This window comes from Myotis myotis, unplaced genomic scaffold, assembly GCF_014108235.1.
Source record: "Myotis myotis isolate mMyoMyo1 unplaced genomic scaffold, mMyoMyo1.p scaffold_m19_p_18, whole genome shotgun sequence".
Taxonomy (NCBI): domain Eukaryota; kingdom Metazoa; phylum Chordata; class Mammalia; order Chiroptera; family Vespertilionidae; genus Myotis; species Myotis myotis.
In genome coordinates this window covers 10,115,456-10,143,311 of record NW_023416322.1, presented here as the reverse complement: position 1 = coordinate 10,143,311, position 27,856 = coordinate 10,115,456, and the positions used below count along the sequence as shown (strand labels likewise).

The following is a 27,856-nucleotide window of genomic DNA, read 5'->3' as shown; positions in this document are numbered from 1 at the left end:
CTAATGAACTTGATAAAGACAGGAGTCACCAGTTAAAACCATCAGTTGGAAATATATACACAATCTAGTAATTTGAGGATAATTTTAAAGAAGCTAGTTTCAAACACATTTTGCACGGTTGTTAATATTCTGTGTATGTGTAATGTATCCAATGTTATCTTCTTTTGTGTGCGATTTCAAAAATTGCACTTTTAGTTAAAAATAACTTTTATTGTATTTATTATAAAAGCAATACATATTACATATTTCAGCGTGATTTTATTGATCGAGCAGATCAACTTTTGTGCAGAGAAATGCATCTCTTGATTTATAGATAAAAATTTATGAGCAAAGCAGTATTCAAAGAAATCCGCTGTGCTTTAACATAGTTATTAGCCTTTTACAGAAGACATATATCTATATTCTGGAAATTTAATTTAAGGTAATACTATGAACAATAGACTTGAATGCTCCAACGACCTCAATTTCTACCAAAAAAAAAAAATTAAAAAAAATGACAACACAAATGACCGTACATTCTGATTAAATACATGCAAACACTACTATGGAGACTTGAAAAAATACCTTACATGGATGAATAAATAACTAAATAACAAATGATCTGATCATCTAAAGACAGTGTATACAGATGCAGGGACACCTGCATTCCAAGGACACAGCCAGTACAGTAGAGCACGCTCCAGGCAGCGAGATGAGAATCACCTGCTACAGAGCAGAGTCAGGAGCCTCTCTGAAGGCAGCTTCGTGCATATGAAAGCAGCTCCCGGGTGCTGGATGCTGAACTGCCTGCAGCCCAGCTCGTCGCATCTTCGGTAGCAGCCCCGTATCAACCACAGTATAAAAGAACCATTTGAAAAAAGCTACATTTCATTACTTTTCTGGCTACTCACCCTCTTGCCCAGCAAGTGGGCATCTGAGTGAAAAGGAATAAAAAATGTAACAGCTTAAAAACTTACCATTCTTGAAAGAAAAGGAAAAAAAGCAATGATTTTGAGTGTAAGATATAATAATATCCTTTGGAGCTATCATCCTCTTTCAGGGAGTGACATGAATATCTACAGACACATGTTTGCATATCTGATCATCACTGATCTAGGGGATAATTATCTGGCTTATGTTTAAGGGAAACCAGCTAACTAAGGGCTTGGTTCCCCTGCACCTCCAATATTTTACATGAGACAGACTAAAACAGAGACAGCTAGCTAAGAGGCAGGCGTCAGAACACCAGCTGCTCTTAAAGTCACAGCCACAGCTTTCTTCAGAGACCATGTCATGGTGACAAACCCCGAAGAAGGGTACCTGTTTTGAAATCAAAAGAACTCCCCGGTAGAGTTGATTCCCAAGGAGCCTTCTTTACCTCTTCGTGTGATGGAAAGGGCACCCTGCTTTTCTCTTCAGCCCTCATTCCCAGTCACCACGGAGAACACTGGCCTCTTCAGCCCTGAGAGGCACACATCAGGTAGAAAACACAGCAGCTACAGAGGAGAGCCTAGAAGACAGGCACCCGTTTGTGGGAGTCTTGCAGTCAGATCCTGCCCTCGAGGGGCCTGGAACCAGCACAACTTCTCTAAAGGAAAAGGTTGCTGTGGACACCTCTCTCCCATCACCACGGAGAGACAGTTCAGGGACTGCATTACTCACATACCCTCCATTCACCTGGTGAATTTGTCTGTTTGCAATGTGAAATAAGTGAATGCTAACCTATGTAAATTGTACTCCAATCCTGCTCACCTGGAAAGGTTGGGAGACCAGCTCATACAGCACAGAAAAGACTTACTGGGGTTCAGCCCTCTCACCTGGAAACAATTAAATTTGAGAGGTGTATTTGCACCTTAGACAAAAAGTCGCCAGCTAGAGACAGTCACAGGTAGGGTGCTAGATACCGAAAAAGAGCGAGATTGGCCAACTTGGGCCAAACATGGCAAAGAGATCATAAAAAAAAAGTGAACCAGTTCAGGCTGTTAATATTTGGAGGCACAAAGAAAGTTAAGTTTTTCAGTGTAACTGATATTCCCATTCGGCATGAGGGGGAGAAATGTGGTGATGCTTTTCCAGGCCCCATTTTGGTGGTGCCAAATGTCCAATCCCCACTTCACTTCTCGAACAAGCCCTGGTGGTGCTGACATCCAAGTTTTCCAGCAGATCCGAATCCCCCAAGGAGGTCGGGCCTCAGCGTCCGTATCAGGAGAGCGCTGGGAGGGAGGCCGGAGAGGAGTGTCTAGGCACAGCCAGCGAGGTCTTTGCCTAGGAGCCAGAGAGGAAGAGAAACAAAGCAATTACACCACCACCGAACTGGCAAGTCAAGAAAAGTAGAGCAGAATCCCTCCACTGCTTCCCCTCGCCCACACCCCATCTGCACACAGACATGCGCACAGACACTGGTGTGCTTGCACACACCCTTCTACTCCTGGGGGTCAGGCAGACCCCAGTGGCACAGTCATGGGCCTCTTTCCCAGGAAAACAGACTCTCCTTGCACCACCAGGCAGTCCTTTGACACCTGGGCCATAAGCTACATACTCAAGAAATGAGGCAGAAGCTGTAGGGAGGCCTGTGCTAAAAGGAGAGTCTGTAGGCTCCACCAGCCAAAAGAGCATGCCAAGAGGGTGACATTGCCGTCGGGGGCTACTTGGCTTCTGAGGAGGGTCTCTACCATCGTAGTTACGCCAGCCCATTCTAAAATCGACTGATGACTTCAGAGCAGAAATCAACCTCTTCCCATAAACCGGGATTTAACGTGTTAACTTGGGAGAAATCCTTCCCTTTAGAACAGTGTTTCTCAAATGTTAAGTGTGCATGTGAATCACTAGGTAGTCCTGTTAAGACGAAGATTCTGATTCGGTAAACCTGGGATGGGGCCCGAGAGCCTGCAGGTCTAATGAGCTCCCAGTCTCTGTTAGAGTAACAGGAGTAAGGCAGTGGTTCTCAACCTTGGAAACAGAATTTCCGGAGGGTGAGGCCCAGAAATCAGGATTTTAAAGATTCCCAGGTGATTCTAATGTGCAGCCAAGGTTGGGAACTACTGGAGTAAGGCATGGCAATGGTGAGACAATTCACCTGTATTTTCCCGTCCCAGAAGCTAAACGCTGGTTTATCCCACTGGCTGTCACCTCTTTAAAAACAGGCAGGCGATATTTTAGAAGGAACAGCCCAATAAATTCTAAGAGATCTTTAAGGTTTTTCTTTACAATAAATAGTGAGTTACATGTTTGTTAATGGAAGTCAAAGGTAACAGGTAATTCTTGTAGAGGTCATTCTCAAAAAGTAGACACAACTCCTGCAGAAGTTCATGTGCCTTTCATAATGTCCTTCCCATCTTCCCCAGAAGGTGGTGGAAGAGAGCCATGCCTACACCAAGGACTCCAGTCACTGGGAACTGGCTTTGGCTGGTCTGGGGTTCAATCACTGGGCAGTGTGAGGCAAGGCTTGGGGTGTGGGGGTGGGGGAGAAGGGATGGCATGGGTAGAAAACACAACCCAAAATACAAAACAAAAAACCCAGGAGCCTTCTGATAGGTTCAAGTTACTCAACAATTTTATTTACCCATTCTGCACACACACACAAAACACATTTCAAATACAGTTATACACACCTTCTGTGGATCTGAGTGGCATATTTTGATATCAATGTCACCAGATTAAATCATAATGCTATTAAGGACTTACATTCCTTTTTTCAACAGAGCTGTGCCTAGGAAATCAGCAGGATAATTCTATTGCTTGGGTTCCCAATTCAGTCCATTCCTATTCAACCCAGTAGTACTCAGCCCATTCCCAACCCGGGCACAGTTGGTGATCAGTCCTTTGCTTTTGCCATAGCAAAACCATTACCATGTCAGAATAAGTTGATCTAGTTACTTCAACACAATAAAAAAAAATGTACAAAAGCAATTCAGACACAAAAACATTGAATAGTAAATATTGGTCATAGATCCCCAATGAAAGGCTTACTAAAAAGAATACTTTGCCACCTCTTAAAATCAATTTTGAGTGCAAAATTACCTTTGCATCTTTATTTATTAGGTCATGAATAAGTGCCAAATGCATGGCAGACTAAAATCACCACATTATCCAATGGAGTGCTACATTCTATAACAGAGAAGCTGTGGACACAGGAGGTTCAGACACAGGTGGTAAAAGTGAAATCTGCCCAGAAGTTGGGGAATGAATGAAATGACTTCAAGTAGAATAACCATTTCAGGCTTTGAGCAGACATTTCCTTAGCTGAGTTTACAAAACGTCATACAAGTGATACACAACCTTCATTTTCTAAAAATGACGAAATCTGGCTGCTACTCTAAAAGCAATGTCTATTAAAAATCATAATTTACAGAACTTCCCCCTAAAGAACACATGTGGAGTGTTTACTTCCTTTCTTTGTAGGACACATGCAATAGACAGAGAACTACAATAATATACGACCAACTGGTACAGTAACAAAACAGTCAGACTGTCAGCTTACATATCCTAGTACAGTCAGTCAGCACATAGACCCTACTAGAGTCTGTCAGTCAGCATTCAGACCTACTAGAGTCTGTCAGTCACAGACCCTACTAGTGTCTGTCAGTCAGCATACAAACCCTAATAGAGAGTCAGTCAGCGTACAAACCCTAATAGAGTCTGTCAGTCAACATACAGACCCTATCAGAGTCAGTCAGTCGGCATACGGACCCTACTAGAGTCTGTCAGTCAGCATACGGACCCCACTAGAGTCTGTCAGTCAGCATACGGACCCTACTAGAGTCTGTCAGTCATCACACAGACCCGACTAGAGTCTGTCAGTCAGCACACAGACCCCACTAGAGTCTGTCAGTCAGCATACAAATCCTTTCAGAGTCCATCAGTGAGTCAGGACATAGCTACTGCTACATACAGTCTTCTGGACACTATGAATCTCAATTAAATTCCTGGACATACTTCTGGTGTCTATGTCACCTCTATAGGAAGTAAGAGATCAATCCTGCTAAACCTGACTCAATTGTTATGTAACTTTTTAAATTAAAATATTTTAAAACACAAACATGTCAAAATGCACACTGGAACACCTGGGTAAATTTATCAGATTTCTTGAAAACAAACACAACCTGGCGTCTGAGCTTAGCAAAAGACAATGAACTGTGCGTAAGAGATAGTTCTCTCAATTTTTAGATACCCCCCGACCTTGTCCTTTCACTATCCCAAGCAACCATAGTTTCTCTGGAACTCGGAACTCCTGCTCACAGAAATGCCATTTAAGATGGATTTATTCCAAACAGCTATTCCATGGCTCTTCAAAACGCCAGGACCTCTGAAAACCAAGTAGGTTCCAAAGAGGAACAGCAAGAGTCTCATAGAATACACTCACCTGTTCAGCCTAGGAAAACAAGCATCGTATTCCTAACTCTTAACTTCTTGGGGGAAAAGAAAACAAAATAAAAACAAAAACTAGAGATAATGATAAGACCACCTAGCACAACATTTTAAGAGTTTTAAAATATTTTCCTATTCTGCTTTCCAATTGAATGTAGAACAATCCCCTTACCAAAACAAAATCAAGACAATGCAGATAAGTAACAGCTAAATTCAAATCTGAGGATTAAAGTCTGTCACAGAATTCCTCCTTCAGCTTTAAAGCAATAAAAAAAAATAAAAAAAAATAGAACTCAATGGCAACTGCAACCGAAAAATGGGGTTGGGGAGGAGTGTAGAGAAATTGAATATAGTGCTTTCCCAATTTTCTACCAATAGATGCTAAATCCTTCACCTATTACTCCTATAACAAAACAGAAAGGCTCAGCAAAAAATGCTCGAGTCCGCCCTTTCTTCATAGAATTTGTAATACAGACATAATCATAGTAATGTGGATATATGACCAATACACAATCAAGTAACGAGAGGAGGACAAGAAAAAAAAAAGATAGGAAGTAGGACTTCTCTGAAATTTGTAGCTCACCCCGCTGGCAAGGCTCAGCGGTTAAGTGTCGACCTATGAACCAGGAGATCATGGTTGATTCCTGGTCAAGGCACATGCCTGGACTGTGGGCTTGATCCCCAGTGGGGGGCGTGCAGGAAGCAGCCAATCAATGATTCTCATTATTGATGTTTCTCTCTCTCTCCCTCTCCTTTCTTCTCTGAAATAAATAAAAATATATATTTTTTAAAAATGAAATAAATAAAATAAAATTTGTAGCTCTAGTTCATCCTATGTTCTCCTGGCTTCCTCCTGCTGAACCTTCTCTGGAGAAATCTTGCTCTAAAAACGGAAGAATGCTGAAGCCCTTGCTGTGGTCAAGTTCTAATTTCTTGGGTCCTATCTGAGAAGACTAAGACCACATCAGCATCCTCTTCTGGGGGAAGCAAACTAGCACAGGGGGTAGTGCAGGGAAGTCATCCCCATGAACATCTCCGTGACCTGTGGCTAATGCTGGGGCTCCTAACAAGGTAACATAATGCTAGTTGTTAGACACTCCTCTCACTAGGAGTATGGACAGCCCAAATCCCAAGTCTTTGGAGCAAAATGCTCCTTCGCATTCATTAGCTCTGAATTACTCTCTCAGCACAGCGGGAGAAAAGGTGGAGTGAATGTTCATTTGGGCTAAAGATACCACCAGTCAAGCAAAGTAGAGGAGACAACCTCCTAAAAGTGCCACACATACCTCATAGACCACACCTCATTCTCCCAATGGGGCAGGGAAGTGGGGAAGAGGCATTCCCACCTCCTACCTTCGTCAGTCTCATGGTCAAGGACAAGAGAAAGGTCAGAAGTAATCTGCACTCTACTTTAGCGTCCACACCTACAGACTCAGGGTTGCTGTTTCACAAATGCTCATTTATTATAAATTATATGCCCTGTCTCTAATATAACCTTCTTCAAGGCAAGCACCTTTTTCTTCTACTTCTATGTATTCCTCCACCCTCCATTCCACCCAGCCCAAAGCCCCACAAACTGAGAACTAAGTACACATTATGCAAATGGCTGAGCAGGAAGAGCAGGTAATTCCAAGCAGAATCTAGGCAAGCAGCCTGTGATGTCCTATTCAAGATAGAATAAAGGACTCTGATGATAATCTTTCTCAACCTACAGGTTTTATCTCATTGCCTATCTCCAGGTGCTTAAAATTCCTAGCTAATAGCCAAGGACGCTTATTTACATAGTGATTTGTTCCTGCAATGTAAGTGGTTAAAGGTGGGAGTAGGACCTAGATCCTAGAATAACTCTAAAACACAGCAGCCTGCTTTGGGGGCATCACTTCACTTAGTACTGTGGCCTGCTCATCTTGCTCCTTGAGAGATGCAGAATCTCTAGGTTGCTGCGTTGTCTGAGGAACTCTGTCCCAGTATTCCTTTACCCAACTTCACAGAACGGCGCTCCAACCTGGAGAACGCACCAGAACCCACAGGGAAGCTATTTAACCACAGGCACGTGCAGACCCCAACCCTAGAGATTCTGAGTGAACACTGAGCCGAAAGCAGAGCCGGGCATGTGTACATTTCCAAAGTGCGAACGGGGGTTCTCAGGACGATTCCTGGATAAGAGCCTTGACGAAAGGCCTTCGGTCACCCAAACCCCCGTGGCCAACAGCTACTATGTTCTCGCCGGTTACTTCTAAAGGACAAACTGATAACTTTAAGATGGGGAGTCATCTCTCTCTTTTAAAAATCTCTTGAGGACTCTAGACTTGCTTCTTGGAAAAAATGCCCATGTATTCATGTTTTACATACAAATTCGGGGGGAGAAGCATGCCATCATAAGTCACCAAGGGGCTAAGAATCCCTGCTGTAAACCTTTTCTGTGTAACCCTACAGAAAAAATAAAGTGACAGAACGGAATAGGGAAATAAATATAAGCAGCGAAGAGCTAGACCCCACAGGGTCCCGAAGCCCGCTCGAGATGTTTCAACTTAAAAGGGAGTGCTTTGCTTCGAAAATAATAAGCAGCTGGATGAACTCTTCTCTGCCTTTTGACTTGAGGAATTCAAACATCAGTGGTGACTCCTGTGTCAGTGGTTACTGTCCTTCTAAACAGCCCCAGAGGTCACTGGCTGGCAGTGGCTGGCAAAGAGGCTGGGAGCCACTGGAGAACACTGACCGGCCCTGCGACAGCCCTGCAGCAGCAGGGGACCACCCTCCTCTCCTAAACCTCACCCCGCAGCTGCCACAAGACCTATGCCTGGCTCCAAGCTACTCCCCCCTTTCTCAGAGGCAGCTCTCCCCAGGGCAGCAAAGCCTTGAGACTATTCCTCACGAAAGGAGGCAAGAACTCTCCCCTTACATCCACTTACTAGCTCCAGAGCATCTGTGGATGTTCTAGAGCCTAGGCCAGTGGTTCTCAACCTTCTGAATGCCGCGAGCCTAATTTAATACAGTTCCTCATGTTGTGGTGACCCCCAATTTCATCGTTACAAATTAAACATAATGAAAGTATAGTGATCAATCACAAAAACAATATGTAATTATATATGTGTTTTCTGATGGTCTTAGGCGACCCCTGTGAAAGGGTCGTTCGACCCCTAAAGGGGTCATGACCCACAGGTTGAGAACCGCTGGCCTAGGCGGACCCTTGCAAGACCCGGCTTGAGAGAAAGGGAGCAGGAGAAAGAAAGGCTCCCCAGGTCCACGTCCATCTGGGCCCCCTGCAGAGAGAATTTCTCTTGCTGACCTTCCCTTCCCCCTAGTCAGACACTACAGGGACAATGACATGCATCACACTGGACAATCCAATGGGGAGATGAGGGAGGGGGAGAAAGCAGGCAGGTAAGCACGGTGAGTAAAGCACACTCTGAAGAGACAAGGGTAAAGGGGAAAGTGGGCTTCTGTGTCCCCCTCCACCCCACCCCCAACTTACTAACATCAGTCACTTTAGACACCAGACACTGACAAGAACCAATGTACTGGCCCTGCTTAGCCTCAGTCCCAGGTAAGCTTATCAGCCCTTGGGCGAGCACCCCGTTTCCTCCTCCTCCAGACCACCCCATGAGGACGTGTTCCAAAGCACCCAACTCGGGCCACTGGCCCCTGGGTGGGGAGAGGGTTCACACTGCAGGACAGCTAAGGTTGGTCTGCGACACACGGCCTCACGTTCACGGTCGGGGGTGGGGCTTGGAAGTTAAATGACTCCTTGGTGATTAGTGGCAAGGGCAGGAGGCCAGGACTGGAGGGAAACACAGAGTTACACCACCGGAATGCTGACTTGGGTCTTCGGCTGGTCGGCCCCTTCTTGCATGTCCAGGGCACGGAGAGGGTTGAGGGGCTTGAGGGGCCGGCTCCCAACACTGTAATTTCTCGGACGCCTGATTGTATTCGAACTGGACAGAGGAGTAAAGCTGTTCCTTCTCATCCTTACAGGGGTTTGGTTCTTGGGAAAGTTGTTCTGATTAGAAACGGAGGGACACCACACAAATGAAAGCTAAGACAAAAGCTCGCCCGTGAAGGTTATATCATGCTCATAACCACAACACTCATCCTGCTCCTGAGGCAGCCTCCTGAGCCCTGGCTGGGGCCTGGTCCCCTGGCCCCAGGAAGATAAAGGGTTGTGGAGGGAGACGCCCCTTGAGCATCGAACTCCAAAGCAGGAAGGAGGGACCCAGAAAGGAAGGGGCTCACTTAAGAGCAAACGGACTACCGGGACAGACCTAGGAACAGAACTGCACCTCTTCACCCCACCTGACAGGTGAGGGTCTGCTGGATCCTGCTTCCTAAAGGGGGTGGAGGGGGGAGGGAGGAGGGCATTGCACTTCACTTCAGCCAAACGCTTTGCATTTTTAACTGGCTTTCCAGGAGGTCCCAAGGTCAAGGCTCATGAAAGAGGTACTAATCTCTAAAAATAGTTCATTCCAACATCTCTGCCTCTTGGAAGTGAGCAGACCACCTGGACGTGAGGCCTGGATCTGTTTTCCTTTAGTACACAAAAGCAACCCCAGTGTCTTGATGCCAAAGGTTCCAGTTCTCAAGGAGGCAGGGAACCTGCCCGCTCGTCTGTGGGAAATACTTACCGCTGGCTTGTCTCGGTGAGTGTTCACAGCCTCCACGTTGACCTTAATCGTTTCCACTTTGCACCCTGGGAACACAGAGGGAGAAAAGAGGCCTTTGAGGGGCAAATCTCCGAGAAAGATCCCTCTGTTTCAGCATGAGAAAGCACACCAGAAAAGAACGCCTACGTCCCCAATACATACATACATTTAAAAACAGGGCTTTCCTGGTATACAGGGGCGATGAAGTTGAACTTCTACAAAAACTTCAGAGAAATCCTGACCTTGCTCAATCCCCACCTTCTGCCCAGCTCCTAACTGCATATTTACCGTAGGCCACAGGAGTAAGTTTGAAGATGGTATGGAGAGGGCACCTCAAGTATGGCAGCTCATCTGAAAGCAGAAAGACCAGGTGAGGAAGACCCTTCACATGGAGTGAGGTCAAGCTAGTGGCAGAAAGAGACTAAGGAGCACATGAGTTTTCTTTACCTTGACCTGGAGAGATACAGCTCCTCCCTTCACCTTGACCTGGAGAGATACAGCTCCTCCCCTGAACCCCAGACAGTTATCAAGACAGCCACCTAAGAAGCCACCCAAGCAACTGCGTGGCTAAGGAAGGATGTAAGCCCATTTTCAATCCCTCCATGCCGATAAAACAGGAGTAAGTGCTGCAGCCAGGACCCCATGGAAGGAAAGAGCGTGGCCCACCTGCAGGCTTCCCAGCCGGTCAGGTAGGTCGGGAAGGGAAGTGCCAGCACTTCCTTCCAGCTCCACCCAGAAACTGTCCTAAATCTAAGGATGAAGATGCTTCTAAGGTACCACCCTCCTTGTAGCCAAAGTAACAAGCTGGCATGTTCAACCGCTTTTCTGAGGCTGCCAGAAGGGTTAGCTCGAGGCTGCCCTCGAGCCAAGCAGGACTGAGCAGCCCAGCAGCAGCCCCTCCACTGGGGGCTTTCGGACCAGCAGTCAATTCAGCCAGTAGCTGGCTCGGTGGCTGCTGGGCACCCCACACTGGTGCCTGAAGAATGCACTCCAATTTGAGTGGAAGAGGGGGAGGCCCAGTTGCCAGGGATCCTGGTGCCACCCCAAGCCCAGTCCCCTCCCAGCCCTTCCCTCAATGGCACCTGCGCCCTTATCCAAGAAGTAGGCCAGGAGGCAGCGCATGACAGCCTGGTGGGAGATGACGAGGACATTGCCCTGGCGCTCCAGCTCCATGATGACAGGCTCCAGCCGCTGCACCAGGTCCTGGTACGACTGTGGGGGGAAAGTGGGCAGGCTGCTAGGAGGCCGGGCGCAAGCTGGCAGCCGAGGCAGAGGCTGTGTCCAGAGTAAAGAGGCCACTGCTCCTTCCTCCCCAGCTGGCTTCCCTCCTAGAGCTTCAGCGACTGCATGTCGCCTGCTAACTCCCCAGCTTTGGAAGCTCCTAAGAATATTGAGACCTTTCAAGGGTAACATTCAGACAGAGGAAATTCCAGGTCAAGAAGAGAAAATCTGCATTCAGCACGTGGGTTTTTTCTTCCCCAGATTAACGGGCAGAGCATAAGGCAACCAGGGGCTCCTGGAGGCCCCCTGGACCTCGGTCATACTGTTGACTTCCTTCATCTCACACATCCCTAGACTGTGAAGCCACTTAGACCAGGAAACAGCCCAAACTCTGAAGCTGACAGGGATTTCATTCACAGCCCATATATCTACTTGGTGCCCATATCTGGGCATGGGATGCAGTGAGTGGAATGAAAAAAATAAAGTGAAAAAGATGGTGTTGATTCAACATACTCAACAGTTTGTCTTGCCACTCTTTCCCCTAGAGATCTTAACAAATGAATGAGGCATCTGACTGCCTAAGCTGAATTAAAGACAGTAGGACCCAAAGTTAGGAGGATAAACTAAGTTCTGCCTCAAGTACCCTTTCTAGATCTCCCCAAATCCATTCAATCCTTCCCCAAATTAACACTAAACTCCCAGCACAGGGTGGGGCAGTGGCGCCACATGAGGGAATCTCACCTCCCCGCTAGGATAGCGATACAGATATTTCTCTTGATCCCGAAGTGCAAACTCCTCTGGGTACTGCTTCTCAATCTCTGCATAAGTCATCTCCTCGCACACGCCCTGCAAGGAGCCACACTGGCTTACGGAGGTAGACTGGCCCACACAGCCCCACCCAACGAAGGCAGACGACACTGAGGAACACTAGTTTCTTACTACGTGCCAGGCACTGTGCCGGGTCCTGCACGTCCTGCAACTGCCTGGCCAGCGTGTCTGGGACGGGCGGGGTGAGGGCCACTGCGGAGAGGAGGCGGCTTCTCTAGCGTAAGCTGCCACTTTCTCCTACTACTGTGGGGAATTTAAAGGTCGAGAAAAGTCAGCGGGATAAAAGGAACAGGAAGCAGGGAAGGAGAGGCAGCGGAAGGGACTGCAGAATTCGTGCAGAAGGCATAAAAGGGTGCAGAGGGAGCAAAGAAAAAGGAATGCCTACTTTTGTGCTCAAGGACAGAGAAAGCCAAGGAAACAAATGGAAAGGACTTTTTTTAGAATGGCTGGCCAAATGACCTAAGTAGACATTAAAGAAAAGAGCTGTTAGCTATTTCTTTTTCCCAGGAAGAAAATATACTGAGGTACCAAATGGAACTCCCAGGTGCCCCCAAATTGGCTGGAGTGCCATTCCTGGCACAGGTGTTCTGGCAGCAGGAAGCCCTAATTCGGGGTAGAACTGTTCCTACTTCCTCCCCACACCAGCCACAGTGTTAGCTTCTGCAATGTCTCTACTTGGTGGTTCTAGAACAGTGATGGCGAACCTAGGACACGTGTGTCAGAGGTGACACGCGAACTCATTTTTTGGGTTGATTTTTCTTTGTTACATGGCATTTAAATATATAAAATAAATATCAAAAATATAAGTCTTTGTTTTATTATGGTTGCAAATATCAAAAAATTTCTCTATGTGACACAGCACCAGAGTTAAGTTAGGGTTTTTCAAAATGCTGACACGCCGAGCTCAAAAGGTTCGCCATCGCCGCTCTAGATGTGAGGTGAAACTGCCCCGATGGTGGCTTCTGAGAGCGCCTGCCTGAATAGGAGGCTCTCAGGGCCATCTGCGCTGCCCACTCACAGCGTCAATCTCATTCAGAATCTTCCACTGCTCGTAGGTCACCCCCAGCGACTCCGCAGTCTGGATAGTCCTCTTCAGCTGGCTCGTCCACACCTTGAGATCTGCTATCTCCTGTTCCTCCAGAAACTTCCTGAGAGCTTGGGCAAACTGGGGTTTGAAATAAAAGTTTAAAGAGAGGAAACACGGACACACACATACACCTGCTGACTCTGCTGAGGAGGGCACCGTGCATGACCGCAGTCAAAATCGGAAAGGTGCTCCGTGCAATAAACCCAAGAGGAAAGGAGCTTCCGCTGAGGTGCCCTGGTCTCTGCCAAGCACACAGGCTGTGCCCGATAACCGATGGCTGAAGGCCCACAGCACGAATGGTTCCAAGCTATCCACCCTTCACTACGGAGCTAGAATCAGTGGACAAGGAAAACCTTTAGCCCTTGCTGGACCGTCTGAAACCTAAGCCTCAATGGGGTTTAGGAAGAAGTAAGGGGATAACAGAGATGACCTCCACTACACCCTCTAATTCTAAGCCTAGGAAACCCAGCCTGCGGGCTAACTGCTCACCTGTTTGCCCCGCACCGAGAGGCCAGAGTCGCCCCCAATCTTCCCCAGGAGGTTGAACTCGCTCTCTCCGTGCCGGCAAAGGTAAATGGTGCGGGGATAGACGTGGATATTCATGAGGTAGTAGACTATCTTGCTCTGGATGTAGTCCTGGACTCTGTTCACTAGAAACCGCTGGCCCACGTTGATCACCTTGATGAAAGAAAGATCCCTGGGACAGAGGGGAAAAACATCCCCTGAGTATAAAAATCTGAGGCTAAGGGTGGCAGGGGAAAGGATGTCGGAGTTACTCACAGACTCACTGCAGCTCTCCTCCTCCCCTGTCAGAGCCCCGCCCGGCTGAATGGTAAGAGCTGGCTTACTCCCCAGAACCGAGACGAAGTACAATCTCCCGAACTCCTGGTCAGTCCCTCAGTGCCTACACTATGCCATGAAATAAGTGTGATCGGCAGAACTCAGGCTCCCCTGAGGGGCTACACTAGATGACCTGAAGGTTTTGCTAACCTTGAATTTGGGTGAGAAGCACAGCCCCCCCCATCTGAGGGGTTTTGACCTGGCCAGAGTACAGCATCACCAGCGGTGAGGGGGAGGCAGGAGAAGCAGAACCAGAGAAACCTCTGTGCATTCCCGGCATCTACCTACATCAATCTTCTCTCAAAGGCACTTCCGTGGACAGTCGCTTTGTGGCCATCATGAATTACCTCATTATAAAAATAATGCTTACTCCAAAAAAAAGTTTTTTAAAGGTACATTGATGCAAATAAAAATCAATGTACCATAAGCCTACCACCAGAGATAACATCTATAAACACACACACACACACACACACACACACACACTTCCAGAATGTGTTCTATGTAGGACTTTGGGGGTAACTAAAGAATACACTATGAAGCCATATCGAAGGCGGTGGTTTGCAACCTCTTGTAAAGAACACCTGCAAATACTAACATTCCGGGCAACCCCTTGAGGAACTGAAAGACTCCACAGCAGACCAGTGAAGTGATTCAGCAGTGGTCATGCACACTTGTCTCATTTGCTTGGCTGCAGGGCTGTATTCTTATTGGGCTAGAACTGGAAACTGCTGACTGCGTGCCTTTTCAAAGGCCACATTCTCACAGGGTTTTTTTGTGTGTTTTTTAATTTACTGGGGTGACACTGGTTAATAAAATTATATAGGTTTCAGGTTTACAATTCTACAATACATCATCTGTATATTCTATTGTATTTAGCACTCCAAGTCCTCACGAGTTTCCATGTGCACACATCTTTCTTCAACATGAACTTGACCTTTTGCTATGGCTCCTATACCTCACACACATCAAGTTAACGTGTATTGTACACCACTTTGCTGATAGATGCTGCCAAAGTAATGACAGCTAGCCATGATCAGACATGTCACTAAGCCAGGCATGTTCCTGAGAACTTCATGTTTAATTTATATACCTAAATGTTATCTGTTATATGTAACAGATACATATTACATATACATTACATGCATATACACATGCATATAACATACACGTTGTTTTATATTGTATATGTGTTGTTATATATGTAATATATGTAGACATATGTATTAATATATATTATTTAACATATATGTACACACACATACACTTTTAAAATTGATCAAAAGCTGATGACATATCTCCAAGGGGTACCCTACATTACCCTCGTTTAAAACTACTGATCTAGAGCAGTGCTTCTCAACCAAGGGTGATTTTATTCCCCAAACAATGTCAGAAAACATTTTAGGCTGTCACAGGTTGGAAGTTATTACTGGTATCTAGTGAGCAGAGGGCAGGGATGCTGCTATGTACCCTACAACGCACAAGACAACTACACAGAATTATCTACTTCAAACTGCCAACAATGTGGAGGCTGAGAAATCTTGCTCTAGAGCAGGGGTGGGGAACGTCTGGCCCGCAGGCCGTACAAGGCCCGCACAATCATTTGGTCCGGCCCTGCCAAAGCAGTAGGGGTGAGTTAATTCAATGTTCGACCAAATATAGCCGACTAATTTTTACATTGATAATTTTATATGGCCCGAGAATTATGTTATCAACACCCAAATGGCCCTTGGCAGGAAAAAGGTTCCCCGCCCCTGCTCTAGAGGAGAGAGAGGAAGAATTGATGATCGTAAAAACAAAACAAAACACTTCAGTGTTCAAGGGAAAGATGCAACCCACATAGAAGCCACAGATCCATACCTTGTTTCTCTGAAGAGATACAAGGGTCTGGAATGGCAGAAGGGAGTTTGGGGACAGAGAGAGAGAAAGGCTCTTTTCTCAAATGAGATCCGTGTTCATGCTCTTTAAACCGTGGCCTCAAACCTTACTTGTCATAGTTGTCTGGGTCAAGGGGCTGATAGGTGACTTTGTAGCACTCAATTCTCTTTAGGAAGTCCTCCATCACATTCTCCCTGTTCCTTTCAGGGTAATCAGGGCTGGACACCTTTACTTCCTGGAATCACAGAAGAGCAGGACCTGGTCAGAGGTCTGCCCTCACTGGCCCTGCTGCAAACCGCCACTGCTAAATAAAGAAAAGGAAGTCCACAGCAGTGGCCTTTCACTGCAGCGCTGGCAATCCCCACTCACTGAGCACCACCCCCACTCTGTCCTATGATCCTGGCAACCCAGAAGGGCAAGACAACTGGGGAGTCATGTGCTTGCCCTTGGCTGAAGGACAGCCAGCAGTCATGCAGCGGAAGCTGCTCCTGGGCCCCGATCCCTTCATGCACCTCCTTGGGAAGACAGAATGTGCTTCCATTTCTCCCTACAACCATTTAGAATAAGATGCGTGATTGGACACATGCCTGGCTTGGACCAGAAGCCTCTTCCTTAGATGGTCCCCAGTGCCCGCGTGGCTGGGAGAGCACCATCTTGACACCATGCATGGATGTCTACTTGGCACAGCACAACCCACCAAATGGGCGCTGGTCTATACTCTGACCATTAGACAAATGCTGGGCGGATGACCTTCCTAGAAAGTGGCCCTGACAGACCATGAGAGTTTGGTCTATTCTAAGAAGACATCTAGGCCTTTGCATCCAGCTAACACCCAGAACACGGGGCCAGTCTAAGTCCTGGTCTCCATTCAACAGCTAATTTTTATCTTATTCCTCAAAGCCTGTTTCCTCTCCCAAGAGTGTGGAAGTACAAAACGGTGCTCTGGCAGATCAAATAGATCAGTCAGTGATGTTAAACATGTCTATTTCTTTCTTTCATTACCCAGTAGACTCTCCCCTCCTACCGCCCCCCGCCCCCCTCCACCTACACACCAGGCACAAAGGAAAAACAGGTGGTGGTATACAGGGGTGTCACCCACCAGGATGTTGGCAGCGATGACATCAGGATCATCACACACAGATTCCACAAAGAACACCTGGCCAGAAAGAGAGGGCAGTGATGAATGAGTCAGAATTGGCCAGGCTGTTCATTAACAGCACAAGCTCATACCTACCTCACCCAGCCACCACATCCCCCAGGATTTTCTTTCATGACAGTGCCTTCAAGGCCTGTTCATTTAAAAATAACTCTTACCACATCCCCAGGGCCTCAGACATATAGGCTAAGGGGCTGAGAAAGTACCTGCAAGAAAACACTCAAGGATTGTGGGCCTGCCCCAAGAGAATAGAATCATATACCCAGTCTTGGCCTCACTCACCAGAGCCAAACAGATCTGCATGTGCCTTCCAACTGCCCACTTCCACTCATCCCCTTCCCTCCGACGTGGAGTCAGATCCTACCTTGAAGGAATTCTCCTCGGCAAAGTTCAAAATCATGTCCCTCCTCTCCCTAGTTGTATTGGTGGCATCAAACACCTGGGAAGAGCGTCCACAAGGTAAATGAGTGGGGAGCGAAAAATGGAACCCCTCCAAGTGGACCCAAGGGGGCGGGGGGAGGGGTACACAGCTTTGAAAGGGTAGAGACCAAGGCGGGGAAGAGGTAGGCAAGGCTTACCGCAATCTGCCCGCTCTCCTCGGTGAGATACGCCTTAACGTCTTCTAGGGCCACCACAGCACACTGTCTGCCGTGAGAGCAGAGGAGATCAGCAGGGCGAGTGCAGCGAGACCAGGCTCAGGCATAGCCAGAGACCGGAGCAGCTGGGTTGCTATCGGAGTCACGTCCCTTCCTGCTTAAGTTTTCTCACTGGTCAAACACTTCCCTAACTAGACCTTTCAACTCCCCACTGAGATGTTTATATCAGCCTACATCTTTCCCTTTCCCCCAGCCCATGCATATATCTTATCCCTCTGTAGGCTTAATCTGCAAGCATACATACATCTCCCTAAGCCCCGTTCTTCTACCCACACAAGCCCAAAGTGACCTGTCCAGAAGATAACTTCCACTCCAAATCCCCACAAAATATTTACTGAAAAGGAAACTAAGCCCCATTACATCCACTCTTAGGATGGCCGAGAAAGAGCTGGCCCAGAGGTCAGGCGTCAGAAGACTCACTTGCGAATCTTCATGGCCTCCTCGTTGTCATGCCGGAAGAAGTCATAGGACTTATAGGACTTGACTGCTTCGCGCCGATATACCCCAAGATTAAACACTGCAGAAGACACCAACACCCCTAAGCACCGAGACAATACAGTGGCCCACCAAAGGGGACATCCTGGTCTAATGTCAGAGTGGCCAAAGGGGATACAAAAAATAAAATAAAATAAAAAAGCACCAAGGCATGTAGGGAACAATACCAGGTTAAGAATCAAATTATGCTGGAGTTCAGACTTATTAGACCTTGGGCAAGTCTTAAGTTTCAATTTCCTCAGCTGCTTCTGCTATGTCACTGGGGTACTGCTAGGATTAAACAAGATGATGTATAGGTCAGGGCTTTAAAAATGTAAAGTGTAGCCCTAACCAGTTTGGCTCGGTGGATGGAGCATCTGCCTGTGGACTGAAGGATCCCAGGTTCGAGTATGGTCAAGGGCACATGCCCAGGTTGCAGGCTTGATCCCTAGTGTGGGGCATGCAGGAGGCAGCTAATCAATGATTCTCTATCATCACTGATGTTTCTATCTCTCTCTTCCTCTCCCTTCCTCTCTGAAATCAATAAAAATCTATTTTTAAAAAATGTCAAGCGTATACGGTCAAAGGCATTGAGGAAAGAATCATATATTCTGGAGGAAGTAAGTCTGTGAGCAAGAATAAATTCAGCAAATCCAGAAGCAACAACCGCTTCTGCCAGAAGCACCCTGTAACCTTGATGCCAGGAAGAATGAATCCCGCAGAGGCCTGTGAGATGGAGGAACGGATCGTTTCCCTTCCCAAAGAATGAGCGACCCACACCTACCTTTGGTGGGCACTCCAATCCAGTTGAGGTAACGTGTGAGTTTCTTGGACACATAGGTCTTGCCCCGGGCTGGCAAGCCAATCATAACAATGAGCGTCGGGGAGTTGGTCATGTAGGATGCCCACGCTAGAGAGAAAGGAGACAGAACAGAGCTAAATGACTAGGGGCCAAGTCAGGTGCGTGCACAGGGCTAGCGACTTCATAGCTAGAATCTTGTTTAACCCTCAAACACCTCAATGAGACAAGGGTTCAGGAAGATTGGGAAGGCAAACTGAAGACTTATCAGGCAAACCCTCCTGAAAGAGTAGAAGAGTCATGTAGGTTTTCAGAAAGTCCCCAAAACATGAAGACATGTTTTCCCCACGTGCCCAAGGTCTCACAGAAGTACCCGAGGTGGAAAGAGATAGAAAGACAGTAAGATGGCACCCTGCTCAACGCAAGGATGATAATAGCTTCAAAAGAGGGTCTTATGTCTGGAGATCCTACCCATTTAGAACTGAGCAGGCTCCTAGAATAGGTCCAACAGAGTGTGTAGGCTGATATCTCATCTATCCCTTCAGAGCCATGGGCAAGAATTAGCTTGCCCACCACAAAAAGAGCCAGGCTTCAAGTTGTTTTGGCCTTGCACTCGGGACATGAGCTTAAGCCAGAATGTCTAAACCGCCAGTGAGATTAGACTGTGGAAAAGCCTACTTGACCAGGTTCCGACTAGACCACAGGAAACTTCAGTAAAGCTTAGCCCACAAGGGCATCACGGCCAGCCTGCCTCAATGGCCCACAAGAAAGCAAGACAATTTAGAAGCAGGAACAGTCATTGGTTCGGGCTTCCTTTGGAAACTTATTTCAGAAATACTCATTTACATACTCACTGGACAGGTGGGGCAAACTAGATATTCAGAGTCAGCCAGGTGACTTGCCTATGGACACACAATAAGACAGGGAAGAGCTGGTACTAGAGTCCGGATTTCGTGCTCCCTTGGTGGCTTTTCTTCTTAAAAAGAGCCTGTGATTTCTCATCAGCTTGCCCATAGGATCTGGCTCCTCTCTGCCCATCCTGCTGGTGGGTGAGGGCCCCGCACTGCTGCCAACCACTTCCCGCGGGCCAAGACCCGAAGGAGGTCATCTGGGAGGATCGGCTCTGTGGGTTCCTCTAAGGCACAGGGACAGGAGAGGGAAAGAACCAACTGCCTTCACTTCCCAGCACTGCTTTCCAGAGGGTGCCCTGCAAGTCGTTGCTGCTGCTCTCTACCCTGGGACAAGGGGACCCCATAGGGCTAAGAAACAATTCTGTAAAATTGGGGAACATGGGTAGAAAAGTCATCATTTTTCTTCGGGGAAAGGAATGTCAAAAGAGCTCAGTGGAGAAGTGGGCAGAAGGGCCCGGGTAGAGAGCAGGCCTTGGAAGGAAGAGAGTTTCCTAGGGGTGTTTGGCAAGAAGTACACGGAAGCCAAGGAGTGGCCCAAGTGGTGAGGGAGGTGTAGGCTCAGGGTCAGAGGGCTTGGCACATAGACAATTCCTGGCCCTGGGCACCAGAAGTGATTTTCATCTCTCAACAAATCTGCAGGACGAAAGCAAGAGAACTCAACCCAGCATCCTCAGCTGATGTTCATCCCTGACCCCTGACCCCTGACAGGCAGATCTCTCTCCCTGGGATCAGCTGCCCCGGGATTTCAGTATTTAAATCCTCCTGAGTCTTCACTTTCTCCAGCTCAGCGCCTCGATCTTCTCCATCCCCCGTGATCTGGCTCATTACCTGCACTTCCAGGCCTGCTTTGTCCACACCTTCCAGCCCATTAGGCGCTTCCCCAAAGGTCCTATTACCTCCCTAATGCTGAAAATAAACTGATGCTTGGGAGCTGCTCTGAAGCCAAGGAAGGAACCAGCTGCTCTGTGTAAACCAAACTGGACGGAGGGCTCGGAACAAAAGAAAACAAGGGTCACTAATGTCTCCCCACAGTGGCCCCCAGAACCACACCACCTGCCTCTGCCCACAATCCACCCACGCACATCTGCCGCAACCAGGGCTTCTCATTTTCCACACTTCCTGTCTCAAACTGCCACATTAGCAGAACCAGGAACAGACTGTCCTGCCTGTTAAAAAACACCCCCACCTTAATCTTCAGTAGTAGACACTTCATGCTGATTAATTTCAGAGACAATGTAACACACCCATGGGCCTATCATGGAAAGCTGTTTCAATCGTGAAAGCCTCTTCTATCTTCTTTACATGAGGTTTAACTTACTTTCTCAATCTTTCACTTACTTTCCTTTCCTGAACACACTCATGGAAATGAGGAAATGAGGGCTTGGTGACTTCCTTCCTATAGACAGAAAAACTTAAGCTCAGAGAAAAACAGCATGGCCCACAGTAGAGAGTCAATCAAGGTCAGGGCTCTGACCAGACTCCTGGTTTCATGGCCACCCATTTAGTCCCAGCCTCCACTCTTGTCAGCACCTGAACAAGGAGCCATGTGGTAATAAGCACAACTAAGTTTTCTAATCCGATCCTGAAGGGTGGTCCGGAAGGCCACTGGTTCCCAGCCTTTTCATGATCAAGGTCTTCTTCACTACTTGTCCTAAGTAGAGCCAACATTTTTGAAATATGCTGCCCATTAAAGTGTGTTTCATTAATAATATCTTCTTTTTACTCCTCAGAAGTCATAAAACTGACAGTTATCGCCTTCTATTTGACTGATAGGCATGAAATACCCAAACTGCTAAGAAAGTTGTTTTGCTAATCAGTGCAGCTATCCTATATAATCCTATATAATAAAAGGCTAATATGCAAATCGACCGAACGGCAAAAGACTGGTTGCTATGACACGCACTGACCACCAGGGGCAGACACTCAATGCAGGAGCTCATGGCTGGCGAGCACAGCCACAGTGGCAGGAGCCTCTCCCACCTCCGTGGCAGCACTAAGGATCTCTGACTGCTAGCTTAGGCCCGCTCCTTGTGGGGAGCTAGCTTAGGCCCCCTAAGCCATCAGTTGGACATCCCCCGAGGGCTGCAAAAGGGCGCAGGCCGGGCTGAGGGGCCTCCCCTCCGAGTGCATGGATTTCGTGCACCAGGCCTCTAGTAGGTAATAATGCCCAAGTACCATCAATTATTTTGAAATATTAAACAGTTTACTATACAGAACTTTGTAGGACAGTCATTCTGATCAACATTTTAAATGTATCGATCTTTTCTTCTATTATTTCTATAGAAAAGTTGCTAGCACAAACATGCAAAGGTATGTGTGTGTGTGTGTGCAAGGATGCTCACTGCAGTATTGTTTGTGATAGTGGAAAACTGGAAACAGAAATGTCCATCAGGGGGAGACTGACATATCCATACAATACAATACTGTGCAGAATGAGGTAAATCTGGATTTACTGACATGGAAGAAAATGTCCAAAATATAGCAAGCTTAAAGGGGATGGGGGTGGGTGGAATAATGGCAGCAGAACCAAACGTGTACAGCGTGAATCTTTTTTTCTTTAATAGGATACACCAGAATGAGTTGTTAGAAAGAAGCAGACTTAGACAGGAGAAATTGTGGGAATTTTTTACTTTTCACTTTCTTTCTGTACTGTTTGAATATTTCATGAACATGTGCTGCTTTTGTCATTAGGGAAAGGTATACATGGGAATTTGTCTGTTCCCGACCTACTCAAAATAATCAAGAATAGATGAAGCGAAGAAAGAAAAGCATGTAGGCCTCGCCCCACACACTACTGCTTTCAGAGCCCTGACAGCAGTCCTCCCAGCACCCTAACGGCACCTCAGCCATCACCCCACCCCTGGAGCAGCTGACATCCCAGGAAGGTTCCTTTGGAGGCTTTGGTTCCCTAAAGTAATCCTTCAATCCCCAGCTCAGTCACTTCATAGAGTCCAAGTCAGCCAGCACAGGTGTAATTAGCACCAAGGGGGTAATGGCTGAGCTATTAATAAAGGAACTGCTGGGTATGAACACTGAGCAGCCAGGGGAGCCCATTCCAAGATGCAGGCAAATAACAGAGAAAAAGGAAATGAATTAACATATAGTCTCATGACTGTATTTCTCCTTAGACCGTAAGGGTTTCATAGTCCAACCGGAAGGGAGAAGAGGTGGGGCAAATGAAGAACAGGGGCTTTAGGACAACCCAAATGCTTCCAGTGGGGCAGAGGGTGGAGCTTCGAGAGGCCGATCAGAGCCCAAACCAGGAATGAAGAGCCCAGAGGGCTAGAAACCTGGGATTACTATTTCTTGGCTAATCAGAAGCCTTCAGGGCAGAAAACTTGCAAAGAGTCAGGAAGGCAGATAGGAGATTCCTTTGGAGAATAAAGCAGAGTCGGGACTGACACTGGGCATTCATTGTGCAGGGTCAGAGGCTCCCACAGGTATCAGCTCCTCCCCACACATGTACCAGCTCTCTGTGCCCTGGTGAATCAAGTGCACCTCTCTTTAGAATGTGCATCCACACCCCAAAATCTGGGTTACAATACTGTCAAATAAGAGGAGAAAATATTCTTTACTGAAAATATAATTCTGCCCTAACCGGTTTGGCTTAGTGGATAGAGCATTGGCCTGCGGACTCAAGGGTCCCGGGTTCTATTCCGGCCAAGGCCATGTACCTGGGTTGCACGCACATACCCAGTAGGGAGTGTGCAGGAGGCAGCTGATCCATGTTTCTCTCTCATTGATGTTCCTAAATCTCTATCCCTCTCCCTTCCTCTCTGTAAAAAATCAATAAAATATATTTTTTAAAAAAAGAAAATATAATTCTTCACAGGGTTCTTTTAAACAGAGAGTTCCCCATCAGAGCATTTAGACCACAATTCAATTTAGATATTTCAAGAATAAACACAACATGCAAATAGAACCGCCAGTAAAAATAATACACCTAGCTACGTGCCCAACACTCTTCTAAGTGCTTTCCTATATTTACTCATTTAATTCTCGAATCATTGGGGGGTGGGGGGGGGGAGGGCATGCTATTATTATCCTAATTTTACAAAGGGGGTAAGCAAATTGTTCAAGTGCACATAGCCAGGAAGTATTAAATCCCAGATTCAAACACAGAGGTTCTTACTCTAGAGCAGAAGTTCTCAACCTGTGGGTCGCGACCCCTTTGGGGGTCGAACGACCCTTTCACAGGGGTCGCCTAAGACCAACGGAAAACACATATAATTACATATTGTTTTTGTGATTAATCACTGTGCTTTAATTATGTTCAATTTGTAACAATGAAAATACATCCTGCACATCAGATATTTACATTACGATTCATAACAGTAGCAAAATTACAGTTATGAAGTAGCAACGAAAATAATTTTATGGTTGGGGGTCACCACAACATGAGGAACTGTATTAAGGGTTGCGGCATTAGGAAGGTTGAGAACCAGTGCTCTAGAGGCTGCCCTAAAAACAGCCCGCAGTACCTAGGTTTCTGCCCTGGCAGAGAAAGGAGACCCTAACCGGCGAAGTATGCCAACCCCAGTATGACATCCAAACCACCTGCCCCTGCTACAACCCAAAACCCAGCAAGCCTCATGGGCGCCGGGTGAAGAGATTATCATCGTTAATCCTGAGACTGAAAAGGGCATGAGATCAAGGTCGAGACTCTGGGGAAAGCTTTGAACATGAGATGATTCCAGGTCTCATGCTGCCTGGCTGTTTCCACCTGCCAATATATATATAACCACTGATGTGAGAAGACTGACTAACGGCAAGATGCAATCTGGACGCTGCGGGGAGAAGGATTGGCATTCCTTTAGGCTCCCCAAGACATCTGGAGCCCAGTGGCCCAGGACCTTCTGAACCTACTGACCCTGTTGAGGTCTATAACAATGCTTAGCACCGCAATTGCTTCATCGCTCTGCAATCCCACCTGCCATCTCTGTCTAAATAAGTAGCATTAAAAAACTCCGGTGAAACCTCGTCCCCAAAGGAATGAATAAAATCTGTAGGGAACATAATCTGCAAAGTTCAAAGGCTAAACCTGTGAGAAAGTAAGGTGCCCAAGACACAGAGAAAAGTCTCTAATGTCAGGGCCGGTCCCACGGAGGGCTGTAGCAATGGGTTCCTACTTGCAATTTCTCCAATGAGCAGCACCCTCCCAAAAGGTAGCCCAAGAAAACCAAGGGAAACTGTTCACAATGTCAGCCCCAGGTAATTCCTGCACATGGTCCCTCCCAGTGTATACTTCTAATGCTTGCCCTAGCTTTTAGCTTGCAGTGTGCAGATACTCCCAGGAGACAGATTCAGGTGAAGAGAGCAGTAAGAAAATGCTGGGCTCCACCCGCAGGCTAGCCCCAAGGACAGACACTTCACCCAGTCTACTTTTTCTTCCCTTTGTAGACTTTGTTTTCAATTCCCATGTCAAAGAATTACTTCTCACTCCCACCAAGCAGCAAAGTCTCGAATGACAACTGTATTCCCAAGATAAAATTCTGGGAGAGTGCAACCCTCTTTTTTGCCAGAACTTACAACATATCTTCTTGGACAGTCGAAGATTGGAGGCTGTGGTTTGATTGCTGCTATTGTTCTGTTCTGAGGAAGATGCAGTATCCTCAGACATGGCGGCTCTTCAGACGTCTGGAAGGGACAAAAGGAATGTAAGGGAGGGAAGGAAGAAGACGTCCTTCAAAACACTCAGTGAAGAATGGATCCCTGAGGTATCAGTGGAAAAGTCCAGCCCTCTTTCTCCCAGTTAATAGCTACATGCCCTAGGACAGCGGTTCTCAACCTGTGGGTTGCGACCCCTTTGGCGGTCAAACGACCCTTTCACAGGGGTCGCCTAAGACCATCCTGCATATCAGATATTTACATTAAGATTCGTAACAGTAGACACATTACAGTTATGAAGTAGCAACGAAAATAATTTTATGGTTGGGTCACAACATGAGGATCTGTACTTAAAGGGCCAGAAGGTTGAGAACCACTGCCCTAGGATAAGGCGTGAAACCAGAGCCCTCAGGGTTTCCTCGTCTGCATAAAAATAGAGCACTAGAATCTTGCATTTATAATACTGATTTAGGAGTACCATTCACATAAATTATCGCCTTCACTCTTTCCAATATTCCTGTAATAAGGCAGATTTTACTACCATTTATTACTCCTTCCCATTTTACAGATTGAAAAACTGAGGTCAATCAAATTGTGTGGCTCATCCAAGTCCTTGCTGACCTCAAATTCTAGATTAAGAATCTGGGGAGAGTAGTGGCAGCAGGTGGGGGGGTGGGGTGGTTGTGAACAGATAAAGTTCATTATCACAAACAAAGGGCAGTCCAATGGTAGGACTCAGTCCTGGAAAAAAAAAAATGAGAAAGTGGGAAAATATCAAATGTGTTCCCTTAAGGAAAAACTGTAACTGGACAGACACCCCATTTCCAGCACGTCACCATTTCTCTTCTGGTGCTCTTATTCTCAAGCCCTTGCTCTGCACCGTCTCCCCAATTAACCCCGGGACAAGGTCTGTAGAAGGAACATGGGGGCACAAAAGAGGCGGTAAATGACTTCCTCAAGGTCATCTACAGAATAAGGGTATGCAAACACCCTAAGGTGTAATCAGATCAGTTCAAACTGGGGTGGGAGAGCCCCCGAGCTCACTCCCCAAACCCAGACAAGCAATTCGTGAGGAAGGACGGTCCTATGGCTTTAAGGACCTGGCACTGGCTGCGCTCCCACTGACCACGCAAATCCTCCAACCCAGACACCTGCTGCGATCCAAGTCCCTGGAGGTCCGCACTCCGGGCTGCGTCTCGGGGCCGGCACTTCACCGAAACAGCAGGGCGCCTTCGTCTCGCACCTCATCCGGGTGTACGCAGTCCCCCTCCTCCCGCCCTCCCAGCCTCTTGCAGGCGCAGTGCAGCTGTCGCTCACCCTGTGATCCCCAAGATCCCTCCCGGCAGCGACCCCGGCAGCTCCCCGGTAACGAAGCAGACACCAGCCCACACCCGGCGGCCTCGGGCCCGGCACACCAGTCATTCGCAATTCAAGTGCCCCCGCCTGGCTCCACCCACCCCCACGTTGGTCCTCACCTGGAGAGAATCTTCGACCAATCGGCGCCCGCAGACTCCAGGGGGCGGGGCTCCAGGAGGACTCGCTGACGCAGGCTCCCCGAGGAGGACGGCGCTGTGAAGGGGAAAGAGAGCACGTTCCCAAGTTTCCCCGCACCGTGGAGGTTGGTTGCATCGTTGCCCGGCAACTAAGAAGGCTGGGGGCGGGGTTTGTGGAAATCTACGTCTTTTTTGCATACTCTCGCGAGAGTGGACGGAGCTGTCTGGAGAGGGTGTGACTTTGAAGACACAACTTTGGGGAGGTTAACCCTTTCCCGCCTTGAGTCCCCGCGCTTGAGCTGGTTACCCAAGGCTTGCAGTGGTTCTCAACCTGTGGGTCGCGACCCCTTTGGCGGTCGAACGACCCTTTCACAGGGGTCGCCTAAGACCATCCTGCATTTCAGATATTTATATTACGATTCATCACAGTAGTAACATTACAGTTAGGAAGTAGCCACGAAAATAATTTTATGGTTGGGTCACAACATGAGGAGCTGTATTTAAAGGGCCAGAAGGTTGAGAACCACTGGCTTAGGGTGTTTGCATATCCTTCTCATAGGCCAGACTTTCTAAATTAAGAAAACCAACTCATTGCTGAGCCGCGAGCTTCTTTGGGCCCAACCGCATATGCCAGTGGACGTCTACCACCTTCACCACCCCCTCCGACCGCCCACACTATGCCTTCTGCTCGGGTCATCTTGAAGAACCAAAGAGGAAAACGGCTCCAGCAGGAAAACGGGTCCTGAAGGGCGTGAAAAGACTCAAAGCTTACACGTAACTTACGCAGAGGTGGAGGTGTTTGCAGGGGAGGTGAGTTTGCACATCTCAAGGACACGTTCCACGTGCGCTTGACGCTCGATTCTGTTGATACACCCCCACCTCGCAGGTCTGGGCGTACTGCTCTAAGGGGGATGGAAAGC

General features: G+C 47.5%; 1 protein-coding gene across 6 annotated transcripts; it reads right to left on the bottom strand.

Annotated features, from left to right (window-relative positions):
- Positions 1–223: 223 nt before the first annotated feature.
- PFKFB2 (6-phosphofructo-2-kinase/fructose-2,6-biphosphatase 2) lies at positions 224–27,856 on the bottom strand. Of its 6 annotated transcripts, none has more exons than XM_036342769.1 (16): positions 27,720–27,856; positions 26,919–27,012; positions 25,366–25,473; positions 18,911–19,036; positions 18,073–18,169; positions 17,575–17,641; positions 17,361–17,435; positions 16,940–16,996; positions 15,951–16,075; positions 13,612–13,819; positions 13,054–13,200; positions 11,949–12,053; positions 11,069–11,198; positions 10,275–10,337; positions 9,969–10,033; positions 8,421–9,346 (listed from the first exon to the last, which is right to left on the bottom strand). In XM_036342769.1, the coding sequence occupies exons 3-16, from the start codon at positions 25,454–25,456 to the stop codon at positions 9,146–9,148; spliced, it is 1,557 nt and encodes a 518-aa protein (XP_036198662.1). In that variant the 5' UTR covers positions 25,457–25,473; positions 26,919–27,012; positions 27,720–27,856; the 3' UTR covers positions 8,421–9,145. The 6 variants fall into 6 exon arrangements, with proteins under 6 accessions (XP_036198667.1, XP_036198662.1, XP_036198661.1 ...); XM_036342768.1 differs by having other exon boundaries at positions 26,919–27,160; positions 27,720–27,819; XM_036342770.1 differs by having other exon boundaries at positions 26,919–27,156; positions 27,720–27,758.